The 12,640-nt window shown below is 40.8% G+C and overlaps 1 protein-coding gene across 5 annotated transcripts in view; it reads right to left on the reverse strand.

Moving 5' to 3' along the window:
* The window catches only part of LOC135419954 (glypican-5-like), a 363,117-nt gene that overhangs the window by 143,751 nt on the left and 206,726 nt on the right, over positions 1 to 12,640 (reverse strand). For all 5 annotated transcript variants that reach the window (XM_064666980.1, XM_064666978.1, XM_064666977.1 and 2 more), the window contains one exon: positions 11,950 to 12,070. In XM_064666980.1, coding sequence (XP_064523050.1) covers positions 11,950 to 12,070 — 121 coding nt within the window. The remainder of the gene's footprint in view (positions 1 to 11,949; positions 12,071 to 12,640) is intronic.

Below are 12,640 nucleotides of genomic sequence, written 5' to 3' on the forward strand. Positions count from 1 at the left end.
TTGAATGTTTTCCTATAGGAAGCAGGAACTTTCAGGTATCCCACTATCAAGATATTATATAACTGCTCCTGCTTTATACACTAAACATATTTCAGTGTATAAAGGTATAAAGTGCCTATTCTGCATCCAAGATCTATTGTCCTTGAATTCACACTGGACCTTGAGAACACAATAAACAGGAAGAAGTAAGGCATTTAAGACTAGTATACTTATTTTCATAAAGATAAGCAAGCAAACAAACACAAAGCAGAGGGGCACCAGAGAAGAGATGGAATCTCCCTCACTGGAATTATGCAGGACCTGGTTTTACAGGGCCCTGGATAACCTAATCTAAGTCCCTGCTTTAAACAGAAGGTTGAGCCGAATTGTCTCCAGATTGTCCCTTATAACCTCAAATTATCTATTACTCTCTGGTAATTTTTTTACTCTACTAAATGCCAGTAGAAGATGATAGAAGAATCAGAATTAGAACATATGCCTCTAAAAATAGTCTTATTCCTAATGTATTTTGAAAAAATCTTTAATCTCAATTGACTATTACTTATGACAGCCATTAGCATTAGTGCTCTGTGGGGCTCTCTGCATTTTGTCATTTAAGCACTATGTAAACCAGCACATACAGTGGTGGCTTGGACCTGGACTTCTAGAGAAGGCTGAGGAAGGTCAGAACTCAGCTGTGTCTGAGTTTGCATCTCAGACACAAATGCACAGTGTTTCCCTATCATTATCTCTCTCAGTGCTTTACCTCCTGCCTGAGGGATCCCATTGGGTATCACCTCTCAAGTATCATCCTGGAAGGGCACAGTGGGGAGAGTCTGGTTCATACTGTACTTCAGAAAAGCCTTGGTTGTCAGTCTGTGCTGAGCTGACACCACATCACTTGCCATGTCGCAGCTGGGGCTGCTTATCATGGTGTTATTCTTGGAGCTGTCCTGTGCAGTTGGACTTTGATGGTCATTGTAGGTCTCTTCCAACTCAGAATATTCGGTGATTCTGTGACTAGTCACTGTGTAAGAGCACACACCACTTGGGCAGACAGAGCTTCCATGCCCTTTGAGTTCTTGCAGGGCCAGGAAAACCTGTTACTTCAGGAAGCCCCCACTTTTCCTTTGTGGATGGCAAGACACCCCAGCTTCTCGGGAAGCTCAAGTCTTGCTGATCCCACTGTCCTGCAGCTGTGAGAACAGCCATTGAACGAGCATTTCCACAAACACCAAGGGCTCATCTGCAGACGCTGCGCTGCCTGCTCCAAGCACTGCCCAATGCTCAGGTCTGGGCCATGGCTATTTGCTTTCAGGTGCTGCATATCCATAAGCAACTCCTGCTCCTGTTGGGGACAGTCCATGTAGATCAAGTGTCAGAATGACAGGCTTGCAGGACACCGCCATTTGAAAGTGAATTTTAACCTTCCTTAAAGATGAAGTCCCTGTGTGGTTCCCTGACACTCAGTTCATCTTTGGCTTTGGTGTGGAGTTTGGTTCCTTACTGCATGCTGGTGCATTCAACCTATTACTGATACAATTTTACTTGATTGTTACCATCCCTAACAATCCAGATAGAACAATGTTTATGGGAAACTATGCCCTATGCCTTTCCTATCACCGAAAAAATTCCTTTCCATTCCTTGCTGTGTTTTCCTCTTAAGCCCACATACTGCCCCCATACCTGCACCAGACTGAATTGAGTTAGGAGCCAACTGCACAGACTGTCTGCAATACAATGAAATCAGCTATTACACTCAGTTCATGGTGCCTTTAAATAATACAACTAACTTAATTATTGTAAAATCGACTTAAATGAGGCTGATTTTCAGAAACAAAACATTTCAATATGGGTAAGAAAGGCTAGTATAAAGGTAAGGAAATTAAAGACTAGCTATATACTCATAAAAGTAACAGACAGTGAAAATTAGAGTGCTGTAGGGTTTGTAAAATTCCTAATAAACTTTTCATGTTAGCTGAACTCATGTTCTTTGCAAATCACCAAGTCTTGATACAAAAGTAAGAAGATAAAAATTAAGAAACAAACAGTTACAAATAACAGTGATTCTTCCTACTAGATGGTTCTCTTGCAGTTTGTGTCAGCAAGCAGGCAGGAAAGACTCAGCTTTCAGTATCTGATGGGAAGTTCATCATGGGAATTCTGATAAGACACATGAATGTACAGGATCGAGCTTTTGTAATGGAGAAAACAGGCCATCAGTCACATAGAATTAATGCTACTAACGGAGAAGCGTTTCCTGGAGAAGTGGGAATAGCTGCACTTGAAAGAGGGGAGAGATGTCTCGGTGTCAGGATGGCAGAAGCCTCCCAGGCCTGCTTGTGGGGCAGAGGGCAGGAAGGCACCTTCCTACACTGAGAGAGCCTGGCCAACCACCCTGCTCAGGCCCCAGAACACTGAGATGCCCCATTCTTTGGGAAACACGCTGAAAGCAAGGCCAAGGAGGTCTGTGGCCATTCCAGAACCATAGCAAGCTTTTGACAGAAGAGCGGTAGCGACAATCAATGATCACGTTAAAGTGGCATTTGTGTGATTTTACCAATTAGGTTGACACACCTACACCTACACAAATCTTGCTTATTTGATTCCAACTCGGCAGAAGAACTCACAAGGAGATAAGGAAAATAAGAGTCTGATATCCTAGGATCTCTTTGCGGTTTGGTGAACTACTCTCAGCATGGCTCAGGGATGTGTGAGATGTAATACACTTGAACCTTTACAGGTAGTATGTACAACACCAAAACAGTCTTAAGACAGTGTCACAAGCAAAACAGGTCTACTGGAAGACCAAATTTCTTTAAATGGACAAATAATGCTATTTCACAGTAGTGGTTCTGCCTGAAAGAAGAGGATTGTTTCCTTACTCTTTCCTATTCATTAATTACTTGTCAGTGTTTCCCTAAGTAGAAAAGAAAAGCTATTCCTGACATGGCCTGTCTCCAGTATTCAGACTTGCTTTCTAAACTCCACAGTGTAAGGGAATGGACACTGATAGAAGAGCAGTATAGATGAAGTATTTCTCTGCTGCTTGCTCATGGGGCTGTTTTCCCCTTTAGAGACTATACAGTGAAACCATGAAGTTCAGACAACCTTACCTCACATCTACCATTAGCTCTTTATTTTGCTCTCCCAGAAGTACAAGACTGACCACACAAATACATGGCACCAAACTCACTCACAGGTTTTAGCTTCTCTGCACACTGCAGTTACACTGAGGAGATACATTCAAAGGCAGCTTGCCTTGGCAGACCAGTATGAACCATAGGAACCATCTCACACTAAGCTGTCACAAAGGAACTGGTAAAGCAGCCCAACCCTGAGGGCTGCAGGTGCTGTCGATGGCCTGGCTGCTCTGCTGGGCTGTGCAGTGAGCATGAACAGGAACTGGCGCTGGAAACGGGCAGGTACATCAGGCCTCTAGGTAAGGGAAACCTCTCAGAGGGACACCTGATGTGGAGCTTCTGCAGTCCAGGACCATTTCATCAACTTGTGCTACAACACGACCCAAATTACTGCTGGAACCAAGTTGTTTGCTTTATCTGGGAAGTGGCTGAATACCTCAGCAGCATTAATCCACTCATCACCAGCAGTACAGCTCCACTTGAGCTTTAAGGACTAAGTCTGGGATTTAGGTAGCCTTTAGTTTTATTCACTTACATTGTTTTTTCTGTCTCCTCCCTTCAGTAGTGGAATAGAAAGAGAGGAAAATGACCCTTTTCTTGCCTTTGGCCAATGATCAATCAATTGTGTGAAGACCTTTACTCTACCCTAAAGAAAACAATAATCAGCCCATAAACCTCTGCTTTCCTTTCCTATTATGCTAAATTTACCACCTCCAAAAATAAACACATTATTGTACCTCAGGAATTAGATCAAAAGTAAATACTATAATCACACTTCTAATGATAATTACTTAAACAACATATATGACTTGCAATTACTAGAGTGATCAGAAAAAGTTCATGGGTTAAAAGAAGAAAAGATATATTTACATAAAAGAGAATTTATAATTTCAGTTTGACAACCTTAATTTAAAGATGACTGCTTTCTGCCTGTAAAAAACTCAATTACCATCCAAACAGATAGGCTAATAAAGGGCCATTGCTCATCAAGAACAGTAAAAATTTCTAAAAGTTGCTGGAAAATAAGACAGCACACGTTTTGGTTAGCACTCTACACCACAATGAGAGCAGTTATCAGAGTGATGTATTGCTCCTGAGGTGGAGAGAAACCACAGTATTTCCATTAGTGGTAGCAAAGTTTCCCTTTTGCTCCCTCCCTGCCCTGGGTAGCAATCCCACCCTCCTAGGCCTGACCAGCTCTCCACAGATATCCCCAAGTACCTCATGCTCCTGGCCTCGGGTGCTCACACTAACCCTTGTAGTCCCCTCCCACCTTCCACTGGTCAGATCAAAGCAGATCCCTCCACAGCCTGACCCTCTCCTCACCTGCAGCCATTTATTACACCAGAGGATCCAAAACATTTTTCAGCTCAGCTGTGAGTGTCAGCTCAGGTTTTACTCATCAGCTGCAACCAGAACTGGGCACTCAAGCCAAAGGCCAGACGCCACACTGATTTTTTTTTTTTAAGTAAGGCTCTTCTTTTCAAACTATGTTTTCCTGTGTGTGAAATCCTTTGGCTCAGTTCTGGATTGAAACAGTAGCTCCCCCCAACCCGCCCGACTTGGCATAAGTCACTATTGTGACTCAATATGTGATTTCCATTTATTAAGACTACTTTTTGAGCAAAACAAAACACATACGATGTCCCATCTGGGCAAATAATTTTTGAGAAGGCTTGCAAGACAAATAGCACAGCATACTCTGAGCCACAACACATGAATAATAAAAGACGATTTTAGCATTATATATTTGCTAGCATACAATAAGATATGCTGGATTTACACTGAGATTTAGATTTGTCTTATTTTAAAATGCTAAATTTTACTTTAGTGGAGCCAGTATTTCACATGATTACTGTTTCTATTGAAATTGTGATGCTGGTTTTAGTACTAAAAGGTAATTTCTCAATTCTAATTAAAATTATTTAATTCTATCTAAACTCACCATATTTAACAAAACCAAACAAACAACCTGCAGACCTCAGACCAGCCAAGTACACTGATTTCAGGCAGGGATGATATATACCTCAATTAGCAATACATTACAACATTAACATATGCTCTCCATAAAACAATGTTCCAGAGATGATGTTTCAGTGGGGCTGGACTAGAAAGAGCTTTCCTATTCTGATTCATAGACCAACTTCCAGGTTTGACAGGGGTTTTAATGCCATAGCTGAACCAAGGCTAGAGCTTCCAAACTCCTTTTTTAAACGTAAGGGCATTTGAGAGAAGAAATCCACTGCACACAGCCCAGTGAGTGGAGCTGCCCAGCCCTGAGCGAGGAGATCCACATCTCCAGATGAACAGCCCAGTGACTGAATTACTGCTATGCTATTCCATCCTCCACTCAAGGTGTTCAGACAGAGGGAATCTGAGGGAGTTCTTCCTTCATGGCCACTCCCACGTATTTCCCAACAGGAGCCGAGCTGAGCTGTCCGCAGCCCTAAGCCTGTCCCTGCTCCTTCCCCTGCAAGCTCCTTACTCCAGCAGCCCCACCTGGGATTGCTAAATCAGTAGCAGGGAAGGGGCACAAACCACTGATCCCAAACATATAGCAGTTGGCAGAAACCTAAGACCAGAATAGGATTTTGACCAACTTCAGATACCCCAACCTGCTATTTGAATTTATTTCTTGTGAATTCTCCTCCTCCTAATGGAAGCCGTGACAGATAAATGCTCCTAAGCAATCAGCTACAGCAAACAGCTACAGCCTGTTTAACTGCCTGAGAGCTACAGCCTGTATTGAGAGAAGCATTTCCCAGTGATTTTGATTTTTTCTCAGTAACAAAAGAATCTCCTAATACAGAGCAGATGCATTTTGTCAACTTTAATTGACAAGTCAATATGAAAATACGCTACAAAAGCAAATGCAATGGACCCAAAGATGACAAGAGAGCTACACTGCTACTAGATCTTTGGTTCTTCTTCCCAGGCTGGCAGCATTTATTTATCTTTTCTTGCTTTGATCACAGATATGAGGAAATCTGATGTCTCCAAAACTTTTATACAACGTGCATTACATCTATGTGTGTGTTTATATATATATATATATATATATATATATATTTCCTAAGCAATAGAAAAACGTACAGGAGGCCACACAGAGTAAGATTATGCTCAGTCTTTGAGTAAATTGGATTGTTTCAAGCAATGGGATAAATTGTTTCATTGCATATGGATTATGAAAAAGATCATAACTTATATCGGAGCTGAGTACCTGTATATGGAAGCAAAGACATGTCTGACTTAGCACGGGAGAAGAAAAACAGCCCATGAGTCTAATAAGGACAAACATTTTAGAAAATAAAACAGGATGAGAAACAAACTCCGTAACTGATGAAGTAATCTGAAATGACAGTTTATGTGACTATAGGGGTGAACAATCTTTATACAGCAGAGCAGGAAATAAAAAAAAAACCAAACCCAAACAACAACAAAAAGTTCATTTGTTCTTTCCTGGCATTATAAGACTTTAAATGTAATTGTTTCAGGTTTCATTAATTCTATCTTTATTTTCCTGACATATATGCGTTTCTTGCTGCTATTCATTAATCAGCCTACAACCATGGTGTTAATTCAATTATTACTGCTGTTTGCATTGGGAGATGAAGGTGGTGAAGGCTGTTACTGCCTTCATAGTGATGCGAAATCAAAAAGGACCATCACAGTTGCAGAAGTGTTTGCTTCAATGAAAATCTCCCTTGCACTTGAGCTGCAGACAAGCTGAGGCAAGATTAATCTTTAAGGCTTCTCTGATCCAGACTATTCAAAACCTGCACTGAAGAACCAACAGTCTCTGTGGTGTTAGGGCTCACCTTCACCAGCTGAGCAGTGATGTGAGTCCTACATCCCTTGTGAAAGATAAAACCAGTGTCGGGGTCAGCGGGACAGCACCTTCAGCAGGGTATGTTGGTGTGCCCTGGGCTGTGCAGGGGACACAGCCCCTTCCCCTGGGCACCTTCAGCAGGGTGTGATGGTGTGCCCTGGGCTATGCAGGGGACACAGCCCTTCCCCTTCTGGAGGCCTGTACACAGTTTGCCTGCAGTGAATCCAGAGAGCCCTGGAAGTGTCCTACCTGTGCACAGACTGTCAGCACCCTGCACACACTGCACAGCCAGGACTGGGGGTTGATCCCTTCCCTGAGCCATCTTCTATTAACCTGTGCATCAACATTACACTAATGCCTTAAATTACAGACAGGCTGTGTGGTTAGCCACTGAAGAGAGAATGAGTATCTTTAGGACTTTCTGATTCTTGCTTCACATTTCCAGAAGCGATATGGAACACCTTAAATCCCAAAGAAATGTCCAGTCTCTACATGCTTTGGATAGAAAAAAAGGGACCTGTTTTTGAAATCCAGACATATGGTTGTGCCAGGAAAGGTGTTCTGTTTTGTAAGAGTGACAAGTGGGGGTAAGCAATGTTACTTCTAACCCTTTTGGGGCTGCTTAAATCCCAGGGACTAGAACTAATATAGCAACAGTCTCAGATGACTACCTTTCCTTCCATGTTTTCATTGGATGAAATGAAGAACAGAAAATTTTGAATGTTTGTCCAAGTCAGCTGTGACTTTGGATGAAAATCAAACCAACTTGTCTCCACTTAAATCTCAAATAAAAATTCTATAATCTAATAAATTTTTTAGATGTGTAAAAAACCCACACTTTTAAATTAAGTAGTACTTAAATTATTTATTGTATTATTCTCTATTGTCTAATCCAACTAAATTCACATTTGAGATTAAATTATGGCTGGCTCATATTATTGGTATGAAACATCTCAGTGCTGTTGCTTTGAACCTGCGGTACACATCCTCTGTGTATAAATCTGCAAGGAATTAAGTTACATGCATTTCTCAGTTCAGTTGGCAGATCCATGAGACTTTGGTGAGGACAAAAAATAAAATATGTGAATCCAGATTCAGCAAGATTTGCTTTGATATTACTCTCATTTTATGGACTAGGCTAACTGCACTGTTTTCTTGAACTACAGCCATGCCCTAAGCATTCATCTCTGACAACAGTAAAACACACTGATTCACAAAATCTGTCTAGATTAGATTTAGGCTGACAAAAGACAAATACGTTAAACTTGTATAATACTTATTATATTATAATCCTTTGATCAGATTGATGCATCCCTGCTAATAAAGTTACAGTCGCCGCTTTTCCACTTTTCCCAGCATTCTCATTTCTTTTCAGTGTAATTGATCCTTTAGGATTTTTAAGCCTGGCCTCAGAACCACTTGTGTTTGAACTCTGGAGAGCATTATGCTGAAGAAAACCATAAAAACATATTTAAATGCGATTATGCGGCAAGAAGCAGTACTCAAAAAAGGTGCAACGGGGGATTATGTGTTTATTATCAGCTGCAGTTCACATCTGCCCTATTCACAGAAAAGAGAGAGCAGAAGACGTTATTTCTAACTGCTACTTTTCCAAAATCAACCTGAGACTTCACTTGATCTGTTTTTGCATTACTGAAAGTTACTGTAAATTGCAGCTTGGTAATTCTAGTGATATGTGGATCAGCAGCTTCAATAAACTCTTCAACTGCCTTATCTGCCAGGGATGCAAATAACAGTAATTGTTGAACAATATTTCCTAAATTTCACTTTACTTTTGACTTTGCCAAGTGGTTATAAAATAGCCTGCTATTTGAATAATCATTTTTTTAAAAAGACAACAACTATGTGGTGAGGATTTAAGCCCCAGATGAAAAAAAAAGAGGAGCTGCTATAATCTCCAATAAACTGGCACGTCAGCCTAAGTGACAGGCAGAAATGGAAGATGCCTTGCATACAGATTAATTGTAATGTGTTGGAGCTGGGATGCACCAACTAGAACAGTAACACAAGAGTGTTGTCCATGTCCATGGGATTTAGGGTGATTGAAGTTATCAGCCTTTTACATTGGTGGGCAAGTCATAATACAGAACTAACAAAGAAAGGGTTGCTGTGCACCAAAGACTGTCAGGTTTGGATTTCAATGAGTGAATACTTTGCTCCTTCTGCATGGCCAGTGACAAGCCAGCCCTGCTCACAGTGGCCAGAGTCCCCTGTTATCTCCAGCCCCTCTGGCCCTGCTGCTCTGCGCCACTGTGTCTGCAACCAGCACTGCCGGCATGGGGGAAGGAGGCTGCAGCTCTGGCTGTGAGGGATAGGGAAGAGCTGGGGTCCAGCAGTGGAAGAAGAAGGTGGAAGAGGATCTATCAAAGACAGCAACAATTATATTTGCTCCAGAAATTGTTAAGAATGGCTGCGCTACCGTCTTTAAAAAAAATGAATCCTGCAGGTTTGAACGTTGACAGCATTCCACAGCCTCAACAAACTGATCTAGCAGCAGGTTGTTCCCATTTTCAAAAACATGTACCTTTGCAAAACACACATCGAGAGAGAGAGAGAGAGAGAGAGAGAGAGAGATTGAAAGCCAACAGGTCCAGGCTCCCTGAGGGATAGATGCAGCACGACGGGAACTCATTTTGTTGAGACAGAAATGTTAATCCTTTAAAAATCTCAGCACACCTTTCTCTTATCCAAGAACATGCTTTCTTCTGGGGAGTTCAGAAATAATACTTAAGAGATAGAAGACTACTGGGGCCTAGACACACCAAATCACCTATGATGTGCATTGTTTTGTTCCTTGTTCTCCAGGTTTCCCACCTCTCTGGGATTGGTTCTGTGTATACAGCGTGCAAGTACTGCTTAAAATGGTGTCGCAGTTGTGAAGCACTTGAGAAGATACAAAGATAACATTTTATCATTGCTCAAATTCCACCTTGCACATTGCCTCAAAAAAAAAATACTTTGATGAAAAAAATCAGTTTGCCCATAAAATAAGTAATGGGATTCTGTATAATTCTACAGACTACACACACTATCGATGACACTTTAATCTCCTGATTTAATCAGCTTTTCAGTGTCAGTTTTTATTTGTATAATAATATCACAACTGAAATGAAAATTCAAGAAGCAGAAAACAGCTACACATTTTTGATGTCACAGGTGAAAGCCTTAGATATTTAGCCACTTCTTTGATGCTTTGATCTCTAAAGAAATCTTACTAAAATTACGATCAAAGGAATTTATGTTATTGCAAGTACTTAAGAACGAAGCATCTTAGGGCAATAATCAGTATTCTGTTTAATCCATCACCCTTGGAATCCATTATTGCTAAGCACCTCAATCTGATGGGAGTTATATTTACTTAAGGATGATATTCTCCTGAAACAGAGTCAGAAGTACCAGGAAGCAACACTTCCAACTTACAAAAAGAGCCAAGAAATGGATTTTATTCTTCTGGCTAAAAAGTGCTCTTTGAAGCCGTTTTTTAAATGTACATAACTTAGGAAAATTGGTATGCAGATCATTATGAGACTATGCAGAGTTTTATTTTTCTACAGCAAAGAAATAGAATTTCCAATACAAGGCTACTTTTAATTTAATCTATTTCTAACTATTTCCTACTGTCAGTGTTTATAGGAGACTATTACACAGATGGATATATCTAATATTTATAAAGTAAATTAACACTCTACTTTATAACATGCAAAAGCAGATAAATAATGAATTATCCTTTTCATCAATCTGACCACATAATGCCTATTTCACTGTAATATTAAGTACCACACCAGACTGGTAGTTGTAATCCCCCATGGTGAGTTAAATCAGTTTAATACAAAGAATTCCTAAACTGCAGCCTACAGAACAGGAAAAGAACATGAGAGCCAAGCAAGATATAAAAAAACATTAATTACTGGTTAGATTATGGATTTACTGATGATTTATTGATGAGAAGTAAAGGAGAGTTGTACTTTTGCAGGAGCAAGTAAGAGGTGAAACCATGACTCCCAGTCACAGCCAGAGTCTTCATAACCTCCCACATCCTGACTAAGTAACTCCTCCTCCTGTTTCACCTGCACAGATTATTTTTCTTCCTGCACACCCCACTCACAAAGGTGGACTTTGATTTTGCAGTGGTTTCCTACTATTTATATCCCCATGCTCCATCACTCTTTAATGGTGAAAGATTACGAGCAGACTAATGTGCGAACACCTCTGCCTGAGAATGCACTGCTGTAAGCATTCTTCCAAGCTGACAAGAAAACATGCCCGCTCTAAATGAAAATCAATCTCTGTTAAATCTGTTAGCTCCAGCTCATTTGGGCTGGCACTGCTGTAAGAGCTCACAAAGAGGTGTGCTGAGGCAGGGGTATCACACATTCAGCTTTGAAAGATGGCAGATGCACCAGGAATGCAAGTGCATCTGAGAGATTCAAATAGATGACAGAGGCAGACGTGGGTTAATCACGTTTCTGACAAACCCACTGGTAGGTTATCCTTCCTTTGGGCTGAGGGAAAGGCCTGTCAAAGAAATGCTTTCAAAGGCACAAGGTTAATTCATGCTGGAGCACCTTCTGTCCTGACTTCAGCATTCTGTACAGTCAGCTGTCACACCCTTATAGATTCATTTTGGTTTTGTTCTCTTTTCACCTACACTACTGGAAAGCAGGAAGCTGCACAAACAAGGAGATGGTCCTCCAACTCAGGAATATCACACGACTCCTAAAGGCACCCACATGACCTGTCCGTAGTCACAATTCATGTGAACCATGGGGCATGGGAGTTCCTCTGTGCCCCTGCCACTGTGGACTCCAGTTCATAACCCAGGTGGCACAACAGAATCTTCTGCTGCCTTTAGTACAAGCCCACTTCATGGCTATTTCAGACCTAGGATCCTGGGAAACGTAAATGATGAGCTGTACCATGTAGTAATTTTACCTGCAGCTGTGTGATAAAATGCTTTTATCTTGGAAAATTACTTACTTGATTAAAGTGCTGAAGTTTGTCAATTAAATTACTGATGAGTGGGTCCAATCCTCTGACTTTCAGTTCTGGATTATTAATTTGTGCCTTCAGTCCATTGGAAACAACTCTACTGGTATAACTGTAAAACAGAAAAAAAATAAAACATTGGTAACTGGAACCATGTCCATTGGAATCAAAAATCTTATTAAACAGGGTGTACAAAAACCAAATATTTTGTAAATGGGAATAAAAATTTGTAATAAAATATTTATGTTTTTAAATATTCCAGCCAGAATAAAAGTCATAGTTTCTTGCAGTATCATTCATCACTTCAAACAATTCAAGTCATGAACCAACAGAAATTTCATAAGCACACAGAGGTTCATTTCATTTCATTCATAACCAACATTCTCAAGTTCTTCCATGCAACTGATATTTTCCAAAAATTCTTTCATTATTGCAGAAACTTGGAGAATTTTGGTCAGAAATTCAACATTTTGAGAAGAAGGAAAAATCTAGCGAAACAGCAGTCTCACTTCAAAAACATCCATACTCAAAGCGTGAGATTGGAGTCCTCTTGCTGGGCCAGTCATTTATCACCAAACTGTCTGGAGACACTGCAAAGCAGCACCTGCTGCTCTACCAGAGCTCCTCCCTGTGCCTTGTCTGCATCAGAACTCAATAGCCCCCCCCCACAGGAATTGTCTTT

Source organism: Pseudopipra pipra, chromosome 10 (assembly GCF_036250125.1).
Source record: "Pseudopipra pipra isolate bDixPip1 chromosome 10, bDixPip1.hap1, whole genome shotgun sequence".
NCBI lineage: Eukaryota > Metazoa > Chordata > Aves > Passeriformes > Pipridae > Pseudopipra > Pseudopipra pipra.